This window comes from Oxyura jamaicensis, chromosome 22 (genome assembly GCF_011077185.1).
Source record: "Oxyura jamaicensis isolate SHBP4307 breed ruddy duck chromosome 22, BPBGC_Ojam_1.0, whole genome shotgun sequence".
Classification (NCBI taxonomy): domain Eukaryota; kingdom Metazoa; phylum Chordata; class Aves; order Anseriformes; family Anatidae; genus Oxyura; species Oxyura jamaicensis.
Window position 1 is genome coordinate 5,184,776 of NC_048914.1, and position 21,341 is coordinate 5,206,116.

At 47.9% G+C, this 21,341-nt stretch overlaps 1 protein-coding gene across 1 annotated transcript in view; it reads right to left on the reverse strand.

The window, feature by feature from the left end:
* Positions 1-21,341, reverse strand: part of ZMAT4 (zinc finger matrin-type 4) — a 67,730-nt gene that overhangs the window by 40,833 nt on the left and 5,556 nt on the right. Inside the window, exon 2 of the mRNA XM_035345146.1 lies at positions 10,922-11,023. Within this exon, the coding sequence (XP_035201037.1) occupies positions 10,922-11,023 (102 nt within the window). The remainder of the gene's footprint in view (positions 1-10,921; positions 11,024-21,341) is intronic.

Below are 21,341 nucleotides of genomic sequence, written 5' to 3' on the forward strand. Positions count from 1 at the left end.
CTTAAGAATGCTAAGGAAAAGGAATAACTTATGTTTGGCATAATTTCAAACTACACAGCTCCCTGTGCAGCCTTATTATCCTATGGTTATAAAAGCAGAGCTCAGAATTATCCCCAGCTTTTGCAGTAAGTAGCGAGTATCTCATTCCCTCTAAGGAAGCAGAGGTAGCCCAGCCATTTGTCAAACCATTTTATCTCTGGTCTTTCCCACATTTACATGTGTATTTATCATCCTAACACCACAGCCAGAGAGAAGTCATTGTTCTTGGTGTGCTGCTCGCAAACAGCCCTGCTGGTTATCTTCTCTCCACAAAGCCACCGACACCCACCGCGGCCGCGATGCACAGGGAAGGTGAGCGCTGGCAGCGGCAGCAATGCTCCGCAGTGCTCCACGGCCGCTTGTGGCAGGACAGCTTGTGGCACGGGCTGGGCCAGGCGCTGCTCACTTGCCATCCGAGTGCAGGGACGTGAGGAATGGGCCAAAGGAACAGCCGCACACAGGAACCACAAAACCAGGATAAATGGGATCAGGGCTCACACAGCTCCTGTTTTGATCCCTCTCACAGTGCCCATGAGCCTTAAAAAAGACAAAATTTTGTCACAGCTGTAACTCCGTGGTCTGGAACAAGAACACCGCCTTTGAAGGTGTCTGCTTGCTCATCAATAGCCACCACAGCTTATCCTAGGGTGCACTAAGAGAGTGTTTCTCTGCCTGTGAATATTTCTTTTGTAGCTTTACAAAGTGTTATGCCAAAGGCACTTTCACTTGAATTCTGTCTCTGGTGTCTGGAAACAACTCCTATAGCAGGGAAGAAGTCTAGCTTAATACTACATGCTTTAAAAACAACCCTCTCTGTGTGACGTGGGGGTAGCTCAGAAAGGCAGTTTTCACATAGCAACTGCAGGCTTCTGCATTGTAAGCTCATGCTATTGTTAGAAGACTCATCAATAAAAGTAAACAGATCATTTCTACCTATATCAAATCTATTCTAATACCAAGGACTATGGCTGAGGCACCAGCATCCCAGCAATGCAACCCTAACACAGAAAAGAACAAAGCAAAGCTAAGTTGCACTATGAAATGCGATTTGATTTTGCATAAATCAAGTTTTGCAGCACAGTTCTGTCCAGAGCGTGCAGCAGGGAGGCGAGAGCAGACAATCAGGGCTCTGTGGGAAGGACAGCAGCTGGCAGGACGCTGTGAGCTGCAGGCGAGGCTGTTTTCGGACAGAGCAGATGATTTCTGCCTCTGGAGCTAGGACAGAAAGGGATGAGAATTGAAAGTGCTGGCTTATGGAGGATTTGCTCACTGCTGCAGTAATTTAGGAGCTTTTTTTGTACATTTACCAGCAACAGCAATGTCCTTGGGAAGGACCGAGGCACCTCTCCCTCTACCGGGCCAGAAGCCTCTGGAAGAGGCGTTAGCTGGGGGTTAGCTGGGCTGGGCAGCACCCACAGTGGCACCTCCTTCCTGCAGTCTGGCAGGGGGTGCAGGAGGCTCCCGGCAGCCCCAGCCCAACAGCCTGCAGCAGCCCCATGGTCTGTTCCCACTTTGCACTGCTGATTTTAGCTGACCTGACAGTCTGAAATATTTCACCATCTTGCAAGGGACTTCTTCCCTTACCCCAGCCACCTCACCAGCTTCAAACCAACTGCTCTGCTTTCCTCACGCTGTGATTGTTTCTGATCCGATTTCTCTATTCTCCACAGTTCTGTTCATCATCTGCTTTTTCACTCTTCCGCTCACAGCATCATGTTTTCAGTCAGCCTGCCTTTCCTTCCTTGCTCCCCCCTCCTCTGTGCCCTGCTCTCGAGCCAAAGCCACCAGACCCCCTTTTGCCGGGGACACGCAGTGCGTCAGGCACAGGCAGAGATGAGCAGGAAATAGGAAAAGGAACTGTAATGGCAATGCTAATGGCTGTGGCTTCACTTAGCTTGTAATAAATTCTTTTCTAGAAGACTGTTAGTTGGATTTTAATCCTTTTAGTGTGTACTGTGTCGATCTTTTTTGTATGCTGGCAGTTTCTTAATTAAATTGCCACAAAACATGCTGTCATATGATTGCATCAGCTTTATTATCTGTATGTGCCCTACTTGTAATCTCATCAAAAGAGATAAAGTTATTTTGGCTAGACCCAGTTCCCTACACCTCATGCAGAAGGCCAGTCACACTGTCTGCCTGAAACCACCCTGTGCAGCCCCCTCCAGAGCCCCCCAGTCAAGGCCGGAGGGGCTCTGACCCCCATCACCTGTCAGGAGCTCCCTGCACTTCCCAAGGCCTGACGAAGGCCAGTGGTGATGATGCTGGGTGCATGGCCAGCTCCTTCCGAGCACTGGTTTGCAAATGACAGGACTTGGTGTTTCAAAAAAGCAACATCCTAGATTTCATAATCATTGTTTAACAAATTTTCCAATTCCTACTGGAACGGAACCAATTTCTCCCTCATTCTGTGATATAACAACATCCTCTGCTTTTTTAAAATAGAGGACAGAAGTATTTTCAGAAAACGCCTTCCTTTTTTTGCCTCTCCTACCCACACAACGAGCAAACACTATTGTCAAGATCCCTGTTGTTCGTTGCAGAGACAAACTCCGTCTGTTATTCCAGACGCTGCTGGGTGCCAATGTCCTTTTTCTCTCTTTGTAATTTTTGCAAAGCCTCATTTATAATTTATGGTCATTTCTATCCACTCCCCCTTTTCCCGAGTTAATTTTTTAAAATGTGTCTACTCATACTTGTTACTTTCTGAGCACACAGACATGTGTCTGTAATTCCCAATTACATACAACTGGATTTACACTGCTAGGAAGCTGGCTTCTTTAAAGCAACAGGTAGACACATTACCAGTTTATGCATTAATTTGCTCACACATAAAGATAATTAACTGCTGATCTATTCACCCAAGCAACCATTGGCCCTTTCCATTTTCTCTACATCCATGATTCCCTGCCTGTTTAGTCCTAAGAATTCCCTAGCCTGGGGGCTCTGACGCATTCCAAGAGCAGTCCTTGCTACGGGCCATGGGGACCATTTCACAGGCCCCAGCATCATCTCCTATTCTTTATTCTGCAACTTTAAAAATGGAACAACAACAAAAAAAAAGACTTCAGATGCTCCAAGTAAAACAAATAGTGGTAACCTGCTGCACCCAAAGCTGGTGACTTGTAAGGGAATAAAGGGGCTGCTTTGTCTTCCGCTCTGCTCAGCTCTGCAATCAAACAAGGTCAAAATGTCCAGCCCAAGCCTGGCAAGTTTAATTAAAATCAACATTGTTGTTGCTACAGCCACCTTCACAAGAGAAAAGTACCACCCACCCAAGGCTCCTTTGAGTGTGGCCCTGGATCAGCACCCATCACTGCAGCGCGTTTCCTGAGGAGCCCGGAACTGGCACTGGGACCACCTTCCCCCTTACCTGGACACCAAACCTAGAAGGAGCCGCAGAGTCTGAGAGAAGGGTTCCTGGACTGATCTTGTTCAATGGCAGAGAAAATGCTGCCCTTGGGTTTCTCCCCTTGGTGTAGTCTCCAACCCACAGGCAAACCTGGGGGGTCACACCATGCCCTGTGCAGCAAGGTCAGCACAGGCTCCAGGGCTGTGTGATGCTCTCTTGCTAACAGGATTTATTCCATAGCTGGAAGTCCCAGCCCTGCCATCCTACAACTCCCCATTCAACCAGGACCTAGGCTCAGCTCTGCAGGCTCCTGTGTGATAGCTGCAGGCCAGCGGAACGGTAAGGCATGAATTTTCTGTCTCAGGAATCACCATTTCATCTTTAACTTCACCACCTCCTATACCGATTTCAACTGTAGCCAAAGTATCTGGTCTTGCACACCGACCGCAGTGTGCCCTGCAGAGAGAACAATCATTGCCTGCTCCCAGCTGCTGCTCACAGAGTACGGGGCAGCACAGCTCGGCACTGCTCCCTCATCCACCCTGAGCCCCCGTGGCTGCCGCCAGCTCCACTTCTCCCCCAGACACGCTGAGAGTCCCTCATCACTTCTCCAGGACGCAGGTGAACTGTACATTCAGGCTAACACAACTCTGCATTTACTTTTCTGTTGGTGTTCTGGAATTTTTTTTACAAGCAGTGCACATCCCTGCAAATGTGCCCAGGGAAAGGGGAGCTGGGAGAGCGTGAGCAGGGCAGGAACCTGAGGCAAGCTTTGTGCAGCAAGCTTGACCTTTGCTGTTTGCTGGCAACCAGCTTCCCAGCTGTACACAAGCCTTTTATCAAGGTCTTTGTGGCATTTAAAACCTTTTAAACTTGTAGAACAGCACTTCCTCACGTGTCCCTGCCACAACATGCTTTTACCCCAGAGCTGTGCCAGGGATGGGTACAGAGGTGCCATGGGTGGGTGCCCTCGCCACAGCCATGGGTCTGCTCTGCTGCCTTGAGCCAAGCCATGCAGAGACGTCAGGTTCCCCCTGACAGAAACAGATCAATTTCAAGCAGCTCAAGCCCAGGTTTCTCAGCTCAGGCTGGTCGGCCACAGGTACTCAGAGTGCTTATGGCTGCATTAACCTCACTGTTATGGTCCTGACACAAGTGGGAAACAGCACCAGAAGAGTTAACTCAGATACATCTCATCATGAAATTTACCCAGCACAGTGCTGCAAAGCAGCAAACAGCGGCAATGCTTGGCTGTTCTCATTCTATCTCTATGTGTTTGAAACAAATCACTTTTAAAGTATGTCAGTGCAACTCGCTTCTGAGAACCTGCTCAGCCCCAGTGCAGTGCGTGGGCGGATTTTGTCACAACACACAAAGACAACTAAAGACTCTGCTTTCAAACACCTGGAATCCAAATCCAAACACAGCTTTGAGTTTAAAATATTAAAGAAAAGCAGGAATCAATATCTGGAACAAACAAATGCCTTCCTGTGCATCAGCGCAAAGGGGCTGCCGCAGGAAAGAGAGACTTTTCCCCAGGGACGGCGTGGCCGGGGGCTCATCCCACTCATGCAGTTGAGCAAGGTGCCCTCACTTCCAGCCCAGGAGCCTCCGTGGCTTGATGGGGCATCCCTTGTGCCTCTCCATTACCTCCAGCCCCAGGATGGATCTCATCCCTGGTGGGTTTTACCACCGCTCAGAGAGTAGTCTAACAAACTTCAGCTATTTTTAGCCAGAAAAGGGACTCTGTACAGACAGAACCTTGGAAGGGAGCTGCATGAGAAGTCTTTATCTGTTCTGCTGCTGCTGCTATTTAGCAATAGGTTTGGACACTGAGAGTGCATTAAAAATAATGCTTGGCCATTAATGTTTACAACAGTATAGCAATATGGAGCCTTGTAAAATACCAGTTTAATTTAAATTGGTTTCCTGGAGCACACTGCTCCAGTAGCTAATACTGCCCTGGTGAGTATGTACTTACTGTATGCAGAAAAGGGAAGCGGAATCACAGCAATCTCGCCATAAAAACTGACACCCACATATATCTTTCATATATGCTGTGAGGTCGCATTTACCTCAACATATTTTACTTGCTGCTGGTAAATGGCACAACACAAAGTAGATACCAAGGCAATTTGCAAAGGTCTGTATGTGCATATACAAAAAACAGAATGGCAGCTACATCATCTTTGCAACCAAACCACACACACACATTAGAAGCTTTCTTTAGTCTGGACTTTGTTTCCCAAGCTGAGGTTCTACCAAACACAAGTACAATCAGCAGAATAATCTGCTGTTAAGTTTGAGCAGCCACTTGAAACTATATACTGTGCATACAACGCAGCAAGGCAAATTCTCAGCAGTTGGTGGGACGGACGTAGGAACAACAGGACATGTCCCCTCCTCCTTCATCCTCTGAAGTATTTGCACGTTTTTCTCACTAAGGCAAAACAAACTTTGCAGGTAAGTGCTATGGCACAACAGACCAGCTAGCAATGCTAGCATTCCCTTCAGCAGCACCCAACCAACACCAACAGACACCTTGACAGACCAGAGCCCTGCGTAGTTTCACTTCCCCTGAAATGTGTCCTTTCTGCTCCTCAATCCTGGAAATGCCTGTAGCATCTCATGTGGGGAGCTCACATCAAACACAGAATATTCCAGCTCCTTGTGTTCTGGTGCAGCATTTATTTTGTTAACTGGAATACATGCTCCTTCACTGCATTAATATTTCAGATGCAAGATTGCTTCTCTGAGCACACACATTTTGATCCTTAAAGCACTGATGTGCCAATGGTAAACAATGTTTATTATATTCCTCCTGACAAGCCATCATTTTATGCAAAGTTTCCCAGAGCAGGACAGCCCAACTGGAAGCAGATTAACTTGAGCACCACTCCAGCCTGTGCAGACAGAGTATTGATGGGGCTGTCGATACCGCTCGCCTGCTTCGCCCACTGTGACAGGGTGAGAAATTCCAAAGAACACTCGGCTCCCGGAGATGAGCCAAAGGGCACAGCACTGTATTTGTTCTCTGGAGTTTGCTCGGCATTTGAATTTTAATACACTTTGCCTCTGCCCTCCCCCTGCCTCTCAGGCTACACAGCGAGCATTTAAGCATCAGTCCTTCATTTCACAAGGTGAGACAATAACAGCAGATCCACATGACACTTTCCTGGGCTTCTCTTCCTTCAAACCTGGTGTATTTCTTCATTTTAAATGAAAAAGTAAAGTACCATCTGAACACCTGAAGCAATAAAGATTACAATGAAGAAAAGTGTTATAGCAGCTTAAGGAGCAAATGTGGTGATGAATATGCAGCTCAAGGTGGAATCTGAAAGCAGCTTTGCATATTTGGTAATTTTCCTGCAGGATTTTCACGGAGAAACTTGAAAATAAATTGTACCATCTTTCTAATGGCTGTGAATACTTCTATACAGCAATGAGGATTCAGAACTAACTAAGAAACCTTATCTTTCTAACTTACAGAGCAGCACACCAAAGTGACTGCTACAGCCCTCTCTCAAAGACAGGGCTGGTAGAGGGTGTTAAATTATGGGTAATCAAGACTTTATCCAGGAGAGAGGCCTGCCACTCCAGAAGCATGCAGAAATACCTAAATCCTCTCTGGAACACAGGTTTTCAATGCAATTTCAGCAAGTAAACCACATCTTATTTCCCCCCCTCTCCTCTGCTTGGCACAGGCCACTTCCACAACCATTGCTGCCCGCTGACCTTCTCTGATGTCTCCGACGCTCTTTCCCTTGCAGAGGGATAACAGCGGTTGCTGAGTGTATTGATCCACTGCTGAAGTGGTCACGCAGCTGCAGGGGCTTCTGTTCACAGGGCAACAGCCCCCGTTGTTTCTCTGCAATGCTTTTGAAGGGTGAAAGGCATTGGAATAGCAATGCTTTACTGATAAAAGCCACAGGAGCTGATTCCACGCTGCTGTGACACAAGCCTGAATACCAGCCTTTCCATCGGCCCCCACCTCCTCGCAAAGGGCTCTGTGCTAAGGTGAAGACACTGGGTCACTGCTCTTTTCCCGCTTAAAAACAAAAATCAGTCCTCTCATTTCAAAGTTGTGTTGGAAGACGCACACTGTCTGTGCAGCCAAAGACAGAGCAGGAAGGTGTGCTCTGCCCGGCCCCGCAGGAACCCTAAGGCAATGCCCAGGGCCTTGCCCCTTGCCCCTGACCCTCCTCAGCCTCCAGACAGAGTTGCACAAAGCACATAAAATAAGGGCAGTATTTTGCTGTATGTCAAGTTGGTAGCAAAAATATGCTGCAAATACTCTGATTCTTTTGTCATTTTTCCACTATGCTTGCCCTTGGAAATAATACTGCTTAATACTGCACAACTGACATCAAATTATTTCTTATTCCTGGCAAAGTCTTGCAGCAGAAAAGAAGAGTTATTGGTTGATGATTTGGGGAAGGAGACGAGACAGCAATTGGAACTGACTATTCCTGTTTGGCAAGATAAAAACATCCCCCTTTCATACACCATTTCCCTCTCTTTTCTTACAGAGGGACATCTTACTTTGCATGCACAAAGGAGCCAAGATTTCACCGCCTGGCACAAAGGCTGCAGGCCTCCCTTGGCTGTGATGAGGAGCCAGGGGATGAATTCCCCAACTCTCCCAGCTCCGGCTCAGTCACGGTGCTGTGGGACTGTACAAACACAGAGGAGGATGCGTTACCCACACAGCCCTCGAGCCTCGGACTCCAGCTTTGCAGCTCCAGAAGGTGCCTCCCCCCTGCTCCCAGCATGTGCCAGCACCAGGGGCAGCAGAGGGGAGCAGCCCCGGGCCCAGGGTCCCCGTGCAGCTCCCCAAGCAAGGCTGGAGCCCTCCGGCAGCGCTGAGGCACCTGTATGAAGCTGGGCACATGCTGACGGCAGGGTTTTGCCGTCTGAAGTGCTGCATTTTTCCCTGTGGCAAGGGCTGGCAGTTGTGGGCAGCATGGAGCTCTCATACCTTCACCAACAGAGTTTTGTAAAAGAATGGTCATGTTGTGAATCCTGACATTACAGAAGTGAATATTCTCACTATAAACTCAGTTTGCCCATCTGTCCAGGGAAAAGCCTTATGACTCAAGTGTCTAGCAGGAAGAATGGCCTTCTCCATTCATGTAGCAGATCCTCGGAACAAACTGCTCATGAAACAGTGTCGGAGCAAGAATTATTTGCAGAAATTATTCTCCAATAATTTTCCATTATTAATATATGTGGGGAAATCACAGACAGCTTGTCCAGTGTCTGAATAAAAAAAAAGGCTAAGTTCATCCAATAAATGATTCACTACGCATTATTTGCTCAGATCTCTCAGAACCACATCCAGCTTGCATTGGAAAAGAGACTGGAGCTGCAGAAAGATTGCCAGTTTGGTTTTGCAGCCAAAGCACAGGGAGCCCACAGAGCCTCCCCAGGAGGTTCAGTGCCACACCAAGCCACAGCAGGGAAATGCTGCACGCATTGACAGCATAGGGAGAAACATCCAGAACGCTGCTCTGCCCATGCCCTGGTGACATCTTCCTGTGGAGATGCGCCTTACGCAGCATCGCCTCCCCAAAAACCTCAGAGCAGATCTGCAGACCTCGTGCTGTGCCCACGGTTTCCTTGCACTGGGATGCAAGCAGGACGCACGTTCCCTCTGGGGCAGCACCAGGAGCCAATGCTCCATAGTGCCATGTCCCACAGCGAAAGGCTGCTGCAGAGGCACCGCTGCAGGGCAGAGGCACACCAGCCTCCCATGGGGGAGACGCCAGGCCAGGCAGGGGCCGGTCCCGTCCCCCCTGGCTTCTTCCATCCCTCCAGTGCCCACGCTCTGCTCTGCGCCACGCAGCCCGGTTGGATAACGGCGTTGTTGTGCCAAACGTCTACGGCGTCTGCTGGGATTTCACAGGGGATGACAAATGAGCACAACACCTCGCGCTAGAAATATACAACAGAAAAACGTGTTGTTTTCCACATTTTGAAAACATCTGCTACGAATTAATGATTCAGCTCATACCTACAATTACAGACACAGAAGAAAAGAGATTGGCTGAGTACCCCACTGCTCTCACGTCGCTACTACTATTTCTGCAGCAATGCTTCTGCCTCCTGTAGACCAGAATTTGGCAGTCACATCACCCATTTACCAGGATCTGGAAGGTGTCCCTACAAATGCAGCCTTTGACTTCGCAGTGGCTGCTGTGGTCTGTGCTGCACAAAGGGCAGCCAAGGGAGTATTTACAGGAAACGTCTCAAGGAATTTGCCAAAACAGACATGTAAAGTGCCTTATAAATAAGTGTGCATTATTGTTGTTATTTATTAATACAGCACAGCATCCTTGGATACAGTACATTGATTAAGCTTCCTGCACGTCTTCACTGGCCATACTGAGATAAGTGTCTACCCTATTATACCTACTCAGAGCAAAATTTTAGGAAAAATTCATCTCCAAGGCCTCGTAGCAGTTTGGTTCTGTTGAAATGCTGCAGACACACCTAGTTTAGCATATTAAAAAGCAAGGGCAAAATGCAGCTCAGCCACTTAGGCCCTGCAAATGCTGAAATCTGTCGTCCTCTCCGCATCCATCGCTTCTTTCTCTTAGAGTCCTCCAGGGAACACTGAACCTGTATCAATGACCCCTTGCACATGCCACCAACAGCACAGCCCTGCGGCGCCACCAAGGCCAGCCCTCTGGTCCCCTGGGATTCGTACCATGCAAAGGGTGATCACCTGCTCGGGTATCCTTTGTGCACCACAAAAAGTGACCCTGCACCCTCCTCTTCATCTGAATATGAAGGAGAAAACCTGTTCTCCTTTCAGGCTACTGCAGAGACGGCGCCTAACCTGGGGACTTAGCCCGCGCTGCTGCCGGCCCCCACAGCACAGGGTCCCCAGCCTCCAGGACGGATGCGTGGTTGGCAGCTGCTTTCCTTTCTTGAAGGATTTCACAGCAGCATATCCTTCAGGAGTTTCCTCCCTTGTTTAATATGAATTTATTTAATTTTGTTTTGAAGATATGCAGTGCTGTTAATTGCTGTTCTAACATGTCTCTAATGATATATCCTTTCTAATTGTTTATTGCTTGCCTACCTCTTAAGTGCTTGAATACATTCAGAAATACTAATCTATTCTCTGCACAATCAGTGATTCCTATTCAGCCAAGCATAGTGCAGCACATTTAATATAAAAACTTGAGTTTGTTTTGCTGAACTCTTAAGTGATCTCCTTGCTAGCTACATTTATTTGAAAACTATATTTTATTAGAGGTCAAATTGTAGCCTGACTGTGGATTTAGGCAGGACAAAAAAAATGCATGCAGCAGACAACGTTGCAGTAACATTGTTCACAGAATAATGCACCACCAACAAAAGTAGTCTTTTGAATTTTGAGTTTTCAAAGAGGAATTTTAAATGCTCATGTAACTTGCTTACTGGGAATACAGTAGCCAAAGCCACCCTGTAAAACACGTAACTGAAAGAGGCATCGATGGAGGAGTTACAACCCAACAGACTGATTAACAAAGAGCATCCTACCTCGTAATGGGCCACGCGCTGGGACTCGGATATTAGCTGTGCGCTGCACACTTTGCAGTAACTTTCAGTGAATAATTCCTGGTCAATGTCAGATGATTTCATCTGTTCACAGCAACAAAGAGAAGAGACAACATACAGATTTAGTTCCAAAACACGGGTAGAACAGGACAGTTGTATTTGATGAAGACCCCTAAGGAGACATGGGCTAAGCAACGCCTGAGTTGAGGGGCTCTTGTCACAAGAACCACAAGTTTGAGTCCCCAAGATTTTCACACAGGCAGCCTACAGCGAACACACGGTCCTAGCCCTGCCAGCACCACCACCTGCTCCTTCCAGCACCCTGCACACCCGCGGGCTCCTGCTTTGAACTGTGTAGGTGTATCAGAGTAGTGCTGTCCTCTGCCCTGTCTGCAAGGTGGTGCAGAAACAGACCGAGGTCAGAAGTGATTAGCCAGGAGTTGTCATCAATGAAACAAGAAGCGCTGCAGTTCGTCAGCCTTTAAAAATAATAGATAAATAAATGCAGATATTACAAACTGGACGAAGATGTTTTCAAGCTGGAAGGGTGCTCTGCTGCATTTGTCAATTTAGACACTCTGCTGTATTTCTCAATTTAGACACAGAACGAAATCGCTTAGGTGGTTTAGCGGGCTGTGCTGTTCCCAAGCAGCTGTTTAAATATTTGTGCATTCCCCCCAGATTCCAGTGAGGACACTTGCACTTACAAAAAGAGCTTGGTGAGTGATCTGATTCATAGGAATACTTTAGTTCTCTGTTCACACCTGCTGCCTTGTCATGCGAGCAATTGCAGGTATCAAACTCGGAACTGATAACCACAGTGCATATCAGGAAGGTTGATGCTTATGAAAGACTGAACTGAGGCAAAGCAAAAACCACCAGATGTAACTTCCCATACAGGATATTTAAAACAAAACAAAATAAAAAAAACTGTACAATTGAAGAGTGAAACAGAGGGCAGTGCTTTCTAACTAATGCCAAGATAAAACCTCTATTAATTCACAATCATAACAAACCCAGGCACAATGAAGACTGATAATTCGTTTTTATAGCGTTTATTCCACTGATTGGGAAGAAAAGCATCATGGAAATAATCAGGTTATGATACATCACTAGCAGAAGAGCCACTGGGTTGAGAGATGTGCCAGAGATGTGGGGATGCTGGGGCCAGCCGTGCGGGGTCATGACAGGGGAAAGGAAGCTCGGTGGGCTCGGCTGCTGCCAGCCCCAGTGCAGGTGGGCTGCACCACAACCTGCACACACTGCAATCTCAGGAGCATTAAGGTATGTGCTATGGGTGTTTTATAAAAACAATCAGCTGAACAGACACCAGAGGGTCTCAGCCTGCCTCTCACCCCCAGCCCCACGAAAAAGGTTCACTTTGATGTTCGTGATCTACCAGACAAAAGATATAAACCACAGAGCTCTTCTGCTAGTGCCCTCACGCTCTGATTCTGCAAATCACTTGCTTGTTTTCCCTTGTTCTCTACCTGGGTTTAATCTTCATTTACTCTGTCTAGAGAACTGCTGTACTGAGAAACTTTCAAAGACACCAAAAGATCCTTTTAGGAGTACAAGAAGTGTTGCAAAATTGCATCAAAGGCAAAATAAAATGAAAAAGAAAAAACAAACAAACAAACAAAAACTCTAAAATATAACAGATTGACACAAAACAAACCAAAGAATCTCATTAAATCTTAATCCAGCATCCAAGATAGAGGCATGTAATATCATTTTCATCTGCATGCAGTTCACAATGCTCACAGTATAAACTCTCATTGCAAAAATCAGATTAAATCAAAAGCTGTTCAGTATTAGCTTAGCCCTACATGATCTGATAACAGATCCTAGGTCTATACCCAAGCATTGATCTGATAACAGATCCTAGGTCTATACCCAAGCATTCACACGAGCATTCCGCTGCCAGCACCCATGTGTATAAATCACCCTTGCAAAGCTACCACAAAAACGCAGACAGCCTGAGAACAAGTTTAAACTCAAGTACCAGACAGACTTTGACCTGTCCCAAATAAATATAATAGAAATGCAAAAATCCCATTCCTTTCTCACTATGCCTCTTAATTGCCTCTCTGCTGCTAGAGAGCTCTCACACAGCTTTACTGCCCAGAGTGCCTTTCTGAGGACTGACATTAAATTTGGCTGGTGCAAGCTGCTCGCTCAGAATAAAGCTTTTATGTTTGGTGGCTGCTAGCTGGATTCTTTGCCTTTTTTTCTTTTTTCTTTAATATTTTTTTTCCTGTACTGTTATATTCTCCCTTCTAGGATAACATGCTATAGCAGGACATCAAAAGGGCATCAAGGTAATATGCAGTGAAGCAGATGGATGAAGACACACCACTCTATGCCATGTAAACCAGGGTACCCCACCCGTTGTGGGGCCCAGGGCTGGTATTCCCTGGGAGCCTGTGTAGAGCCTGCAACAATGCAAGAGCCAAGAGGGACCCGTCTCCTTCCTACAAAGGGATTCCTACAGCGATGCCATAACCGCAGCAAGGTAACCACAGGTGGCCTGCTGATGGCATCTGTGCATAACTGCAAGGGCTCCCATCTGCAGCAAAAGGCAGATTCCAGACATGAAGCCTTGGGAAAAAGGAAACAGCTTTGTTGTGTCACTACCTGACCTAAAAACAGCACTTTCTCAAGCTCGAGAAAAGCTCCTTTCCTTCCCCTCCTCTTGCCTTGTGTCAGATACACTCTGCTTTATTTTTTTGTGGGTCAATGCCAGCAGTGATTTATTAACTTCTTCCACCTGCAAGTGTCATAAAGGGAGCTCATAAGCAATTAATATTTAAGTATTTCTAACCACTTAATTCCATTTTAACTCTTGCTGCCGACAAGTGCCTAGCAGTTCCCAGAACTGACTAGTCTGGCTGATCTTCACTACGTAACCTGTCTGTCAGAAGGCAGAGTGGAAACAAGGCTTTTCTGCACCAGCAGCCTCCAGCCCGTCTGGGGCTGCAAAGCACCACACGCCTCCAAGACACTTGAGGAGAAGTGCAGACGCTGAGCAAGGAGGGATGTGTTCCCTGCTCACTCTCAAAGGCTTTTCTTGCTGAGAGCTGAGGAATTAATGTGTGATTCGCACCCCCACCAGCCGGACTCAACAACTCAGCCAAGTGGAAGCACTTGGACTGCACAGCCAAGGTCTACGTATCCAAAACTCTTTGCATCTTCCCCTGGTAGAGACAGGAGCAGTGGTGCCCCCACCGCAAACACTGATCACCTCGCCCACCTCTCCTCCTCTTCTTGAAGTGGGTTTATGATTTATTATTTCCTCTCACATTGGCACTATAGTGTTGGAGTCCCTCCTCCCCGCTTCTGATCAGTAACCTCTGCACATGTCAGCTCAGCGCCTCCAGAAGAGGCAAACTGTCATAAGAGACTTCATTTTGAATACCTTGTGCCATATGGTGACGATTCTTCTCAGCAGTTTCAGTGACTATAACAGCTTAATGAAAGTCAATTTGATGGGGCGGACTCCAGTTTCTGGCAATAGCTAGAAAGATGCTAACTAAGTTGCACTAAATTTTAGAGGAGAGCAATCCACATATTGACATCAGAGACATACTCAAAGCCGAATTCGTTCCTTAAGGAGGTGCGTTGCACCAGCCACAGACATTTGCTGAATGTGTGCCTGTCACAAAGGAGAACAATGGAAGTGAACATGCAATAAGAGCTTCTGCAGACCCAGCTGGGACAGCGAGACCACTGCTGCCCATGCCCAGAGAGCCAGCTGGAAGCCCCGAGCTGCAGCTGTCCCTTGCTGCTGTGGCAGCTCTCAGCTCGTCTCTTGCAGCACAGGGGCCAAAGAACAATCTGCAGTCACTCCTAGCAAATACTTCCCTCATTTTTCTGATAAATATTTTTGTGATCTCCTCTCAGGCAATCTTCCCCCAGCAAGCTGCTTCTATTTTTATTATTGCACACCCCGTTATCAAATGTTTTACCCCCTTTTTGAGCAATGAGCTCATCAGAGTAGGAAAAAAAAAGCTCTTTTAATAACAGCAATTTCACAAATGGTAGCAAATGTTCCAGAGTAACTGGCCCATATTCCAGCTCTTAAACATGAATAAGATGTTTTTTCTGATACCAAGTTCTGCCTTTTATATCCCTTCACAGACTACCCTTGGTAATTTTTACTGTCAATTATTTTCCATATTTCAACAACAATAAGCAGAAAAACATGATAAACCCAAAAAGCTGCAGACGACTTCACATCACTTCAGGGCAGGGAGTTTGAAAATGCAGCACCATCTTCAGCCTAACTAGTCTGTTGTCAAAAGCAGACGGCTTGCAGCTTTCCAAATGCTCTGCCTTCAAGTGCCCGCACTGGCAGCTCCCACGGCACTTAGAACAACGGCTCAGAGGGGGACATGTTAAATGGAGACAGCAAATAAAGGAGCTAAATCTGAGATCAGAGCCAAATCCCTGGGTAACTGCTGCCTAAACTTTACAACACACGCCTCAGGTATACATACAGAAGTTACAGGCAAACATCAAAGAGGTTGCTCCCTGGGCTGCTGCGACCGCAGACCTGCCAGCCCCATGCATCCTGCCTCTCCTTCCCTGCGATGCGGCCCCACAGACCTAAGGGCCTGTTTTGCATCATCAACTAAGCAGCACATATTAGTGACTTGGGAGCGCGTCAGTCCCATGGGTTTGGTCCACCCGTCGTGTTCAGCACACAGCGGCGCATTTTGCGCTGTGCCCACTGGAGAAGTGGGGCACAACCATCCTGTGCTGGATGTGAGGGAATGCCTTGTTCTGAGCCCGGCCACCAAGGTGCTGTTTGATCACCTGCTTGGTGCTATGCACAACGAATTTCTGCACAGGATCATTTTTCATATGTGCAACCAAGGACAAGGAATGCTATGCAATAAAGCACTAAATTCGGCAACTTGGCTTCTTGCAGTCAAGAGGGGGAAAAAAATTATGGTCCTTTATCCAATTTACTCTCAAGGGCTTTAATCACCTTTCCCAGAATTAACAGCTTCTGAAACCTCTGTACTGAAGAACTAGAAAAGTGACAATTGAGCATGTGCATGAATGCCAAATGCAAAGAAGCCAAAAATTAAATGCCCTGATTTTCATGTTATGATTTGTGGCTTTTGCTGCTGTCACTCTCCCATGGATTAACATCTCGTGTAACACTTCCTGTTATCTTCAGTTGTTTAATTTGTATTGGAATTAAAAAAAAAAAAAAGTCTTTGCTAATAATTAATGTGCTTTCAGCAACTGTGTCACTGCGCTTACAAGGCATCTGAATAAATGCAAAATACTGCCTTTTGAAGTGCCTTATTTCACAGCACTATCGGCACAATGGATGGTTGAGCCCGTTCCATGAGTTCAATTCTCCCTAGGCTCTTATCACCCCAAGACAGGAGTGCTCTGGGCATTGCAGACCACAGCAGCTCCAGCACAGAGTGCACCGATGGCCACCGAGGGAGCGGGCAGGGGGAGCAGGCAGCTCGCAGCAGCCCCTGCTGCTGGCTTGCCCCAGCGAAGAGCAGCAGGCAGGATGGGATTTCCCATCCCACTGCTACCATGGGACCTGCAGCCCACCCTGAGCCTGGGGCAAGATTCTCGATTTCATGGCCACAGGCTCAGTGCAGGGGGATCTGCAGCCTCTGCCTGTATGAGCACCTGAACCAGCCTGTGCTACTCTGCAGCCCCAGCAGAAGTGGGATGTGGGCACCTGGAAAACCACACATCCTGGCAGTGACAGCAGCATGTCCCTATCCAGCAGCAGCCCAGTATGAGCCACATCCTGGAGGACATGCATGCCACTTTCAGCTTGCCCTGTTCTCCTGCCAAACGAAAGACGCTCTGAGTCCCTCAAACTGTGCTGCACATCTGCCCACATCTCTGCCACGCTTCAACTTCCCTGCAGTTCTTTCTCGGCTCTGGGTTCATCCACCATCTCCCTACTCCCCTCCCCTGAAATCCTCTCCAGAGTCAATTTGCTTCACTTCTGCATTCAGCCTTTGATGCATTTTGACACGCTTTATTGGAGCTTTGAAAATCAGAACAAGATTGTGTGTGGCATGAGCTGGGGAGCAGGAGAAATCCTGCACGTGTCTGCTGCATGTGTCAAAACAGAGAGGAAAGGCTGAGCAGAGCAAAACGGAGGAGATGGATTCACGGTGTAGACAGGGGTCCCAGCCTGAGCACCCCACACACCCAGTTCTGCATGACTTCTCCCAGCAGCTCCTTGCTGGGACCCACCTCGACATCTGCCAGGACAAAGAAAGGGGCAGCTGAACGACAGCAGCAGCATCCTCTCAGCAGATGGTGAAGACATCCTTGCACGGAGCCTGGGAGCTGCCAGGCCGTGCCCTCTGGCCGGGGGGAGCCACAGGTTGTGGGCGATGCCTTCCAGGCAGAAAAGCAGCAAAGGCAACGCTCAGCACCTGTGGGAGCGAACAGCAGAGATGCAAGCTCCTGAGCAGCAGTAAAATCCAGCCAGTGCCTCTTTGACCTACTGCCTGCCTGAGGTGGGAACAAAGGGTGAGACAAAGAAACTACAGGAACGCAGACTTAGAGAGCAAAGGAAAGACCTGTGCATGCAGCAGAGAGCAAGCCCTCCGTGCCATGAATTGCCGCAGGGGGTGACGGAGGTAGGATGCTGCCAAGTTTAAAGGGAGATACACTGCAGTTTTGAGAGCGACACCATCCCTTCCCTACAAATGTGTGTATCCAGTTATACACATGAATTAGTTTGATTATTCACACTACATGGTGTGGCAGGATTTAATTGCAAACGTGCTGACTTGAATAAAAATATCTTTAAAAAAGAGATTGATATATTGTGGCTGATTTACTAAAGTTTGTAGGGACAGAACTAAGAGCAATCACATTTTGTGTCTCAGGCCATTCATTCTGTGTCCTGCACACTTCAAGGACAAGACTTTGGCACTTGCCCCAGAGCAGCCCAGTGGCACAGCTCAGCCCTTGGCAACCCAGAAACGTTCTCAGAAGAAGGGCTAAAGCAGGCTCTGGCAGGGGCTTTGCTCTGAGGGTGAAGGGGCTGATGCAGCCAGATGGCAGGGGAGAGGACTCGCACCAGGATGCAGGAAACCAGGCACCTCCTGGACCTGGCACCTCTCCGCAGACACAGATTCCCCTTGAGGAAGCCCTGGCCAAGCCCCACCAGGGGGACGAACCCTGCTCCAACACAGCCTGGCACAAAGCCCTGGCTCCTTTCCCTTCTGACCCCCCTCTGCCACCACCCAGGGCTGCATTTCTGGCTGCTCCAAGCAGTGCTGCAGGCAGCAGCGCAGTCACTGCCCTGGCCCCCCAGGGGACCGCAACCCCTCCGGCATCGCGGGCGTCGTGGGGCCAGCAGCGCGCGGGCGCAGCGAGGCGCCTGGCGGGATGGCATGCTGCAGAGCCAGGGCTACCATGTGATGCTCATGGTTGCCATGGAGACGATGGTTTCTCAGGAAAAGATGCATAAATAGGCTCTGCGCCTCCCCGGAGGGCAGCTGGCGCTGCCAGGCTGCCCAGCCCCGGGGCGTGGGTTTGGGCTGCCCAGCCCTGGGTGTCGGGGCTGTGCCTCAGCACGGAGCCACGCCGGCAGAGAAGCCCCCAAGCAGCTCACATGTGCAGCGTTCTGCAGCGATTGCCATGAAGATGCCACCTTTATTTTTGGATAAGCAGGACCTACTTTTTGCCGTGGCTCCCTAATAACGTACAAAACAGTGGGAAGCGAGTGAAGCTGAATCCCGTGCCTGCAGCTCATAGCCTCTGGTACTTTGCATAATCAGGGCTTGTCAGTCCCCATCAGTTTCAGCTCAGAAACCCAAGAGGCAAAGCCATGTAAGGTGGCAATGAGCTTAGGAGAATCCTTTGGAGAACAAATCTGTCCATCACTGATGAGGATTATTTTAATACTGGATTCCCTGATAAAAGTCTGCATATGTTGGCCTCACTGACTAAACTAAAGCACCTCTTACAGAAAACAGCTTCAGTCTCAACAGCACCAACCCCCAAATCAGTTTAATGTCACCGCTTGTTTCCCAACGGCACTAAAAGCTCCCTGTCCAGCACAGGTTAACAAAATTAGTGACAGCACAAGCAGAGATGCTCCCAGTTCCCCTGGCTCTCATCCGATGGGTGGACTGAGCTCCTCTCCCCTCCCTGGGCTGGTTCCCCCACCCGTCCGTGACAGCTGATATTTGCCAGCCAGAGCTGCAGAACTGAGGGACCCCACGTGGACCCAGCCTCCCGTGACTGCCCACGTCCGACCACCTGGCACAGCAAGGGTCAGCAGCTGCCCTTCTGTTTGCACACCCCAGCGTGCGTGAGCGCATCCTTCCGCTGCTCTAGGAACCGACGGCTCTGCGGTGCCACGCCACGCCAGACAGCATGTAGCCTCAGTGTGTTTTATTGTGCTGGCTGTTGCAGGGCATGGGGACAGGTCAGGCCACTTTTGCGGGCAAGAGGATTTATAAGAGCCCAAGCCTCCCTGAGGTAGCCATGCAGCACTGGCTGAAACCCTCCACTCTCATAATGACTGATGGACTCCATTCCCTTCAGCTACAGCTCCCTTGCTATAGCAGAGCTTTTCATAATCAATGAAGTGATTTAGAAACCAGACACCAGGAATGCAAATGCTGTGCATCTCGGTCCCCTAGTTAGCATGGAGCAGCTAAACTTCTGGCCTAAATTAATTGCACTTCCAAATTCCACATCCTCTAAAGGGTATCAGCAGATTTCATTAAACTTCTTCATATTATCATGTAATCTGTCAATTAACTTTGCATGCAACAGCAAACAGCAACGAGCTTTATCTCAAGTAAAACATAAAGCATTTACATCCCTCCTACAGCTCTTTCTTTTTCTTTGTCTATCTTTGATTCTAAAAAAAATTATTTTGTTTGCATTTGTGCATTCTTTTAAGAAGCAGGAACATCTCACATGCTCATCCACAGAGAACAGAAGCAAGCTGGACTTCAGACCTGCCTTGTATTTGGTAGCATTTCAGCAAGCCACTCAGATAATTCATGCTACATTTTCCCCTCTGGAAGAAAAAAATAATAATTTAAAAAAAAAAAAAAAAAAAAAAAAAAAAAACTATTCTCTCCCTCATCACCAGATGAGCAATGAGAAATGGTTAATCAATGCCCATTGTATTACTCCAGTTCCTCATGTGAAAGGGTCTCCAGAAATGCAAACTATTCTATTTTTGTCAGTGAGAAATTAAACTTCTGTTGCAGAATGACCAGAGTCAGGCAGGCTCCAGGCTGGGCATTGCCTGCTCCATCCAGAAACGGAGCTGATACCAGGGGTTGGAAAGGTCTCCCTCTCTCTGCATAGTCTGAGGACTCCTATTACTGAAGGATTTATCAGCCATCCCCTGTGGTACTGAGAAACAACAGAAAGGCATTAAACCAGGTGGATGTGCTTCACAGAACTTCAGTTTTCAAGGTGGGGGCTGTAAGTTCTCCTTCAGTCATGGCCATCAGCTTTCTTCTGTGGCAAAATAAAATAAGGCTGAAAGGGCTTTTCATGTGTTCTGCAAAACCAAAAAATCCATGAGGTCTGGGGGATGGAGGGATACAACTGCCTTTGTGTTACACACACAGGTCCAACAGCTCTAAAAAGGTGCAGCCTTCGCCAAAAGAGCAGACTAAAGAGACATTCTGCAGTAAAGACACAAACCAGAAACTGAGAGGTCAAGACCTGGCAGCAGCAGATTTCTGAGAAACAGGAAAGCATCCATGAGGTAACACCAGCTTCCCAAAGCAAAGCCTCATCTGGCACAGTCAGGGCTGCAGAATGAAACACTCCTTAAATCGTGGTTTACTCCTGGGAAGGCTGCATGCAGTGGGGTTCAACATGACCTGCATAAACAGCCACGGGTGACATGAAGCAGCCCCGTGACCCCTCAGCAGAGCAGCAATAAAACTCGCTCAGCTTGGAAACCTGAAAGCCTAAAATGCACGTTGGGTTGAAATGGTAGTGAGAGTGCCTGTCAGTTATAAGGAGAATACAACAGGTAACAGACCCCCAGACTCTGTGTGGCTCCTGCCCCTACCATGCCCTGTGCACTACAGCCAAGCCTTTGGAAACTGGGTGGATTAATTATTCCTACAATTAGAAGTATCATGAAGTACCTCTGGTGGCAAAAACTAAAACTGTCATAAACTTGTATAATTGCTCAATATTTTCAAATGAACAGTTGGATCCAGTTATCATCTTGATGCTTTCATCGGTGACATTGTAAGGTAGAAAATACAAAACTGATTAATTAGTTTTCATTTTAAGTCAAGCCAGGCACTGGCTGCCAATGGCACGTGCTGCCACTGAAGCCAAGAGCTCTGCAAAATTCATAGGGGCAGTGACCATGTATGTGGAAAATGCCAGCACCCTGTGATGT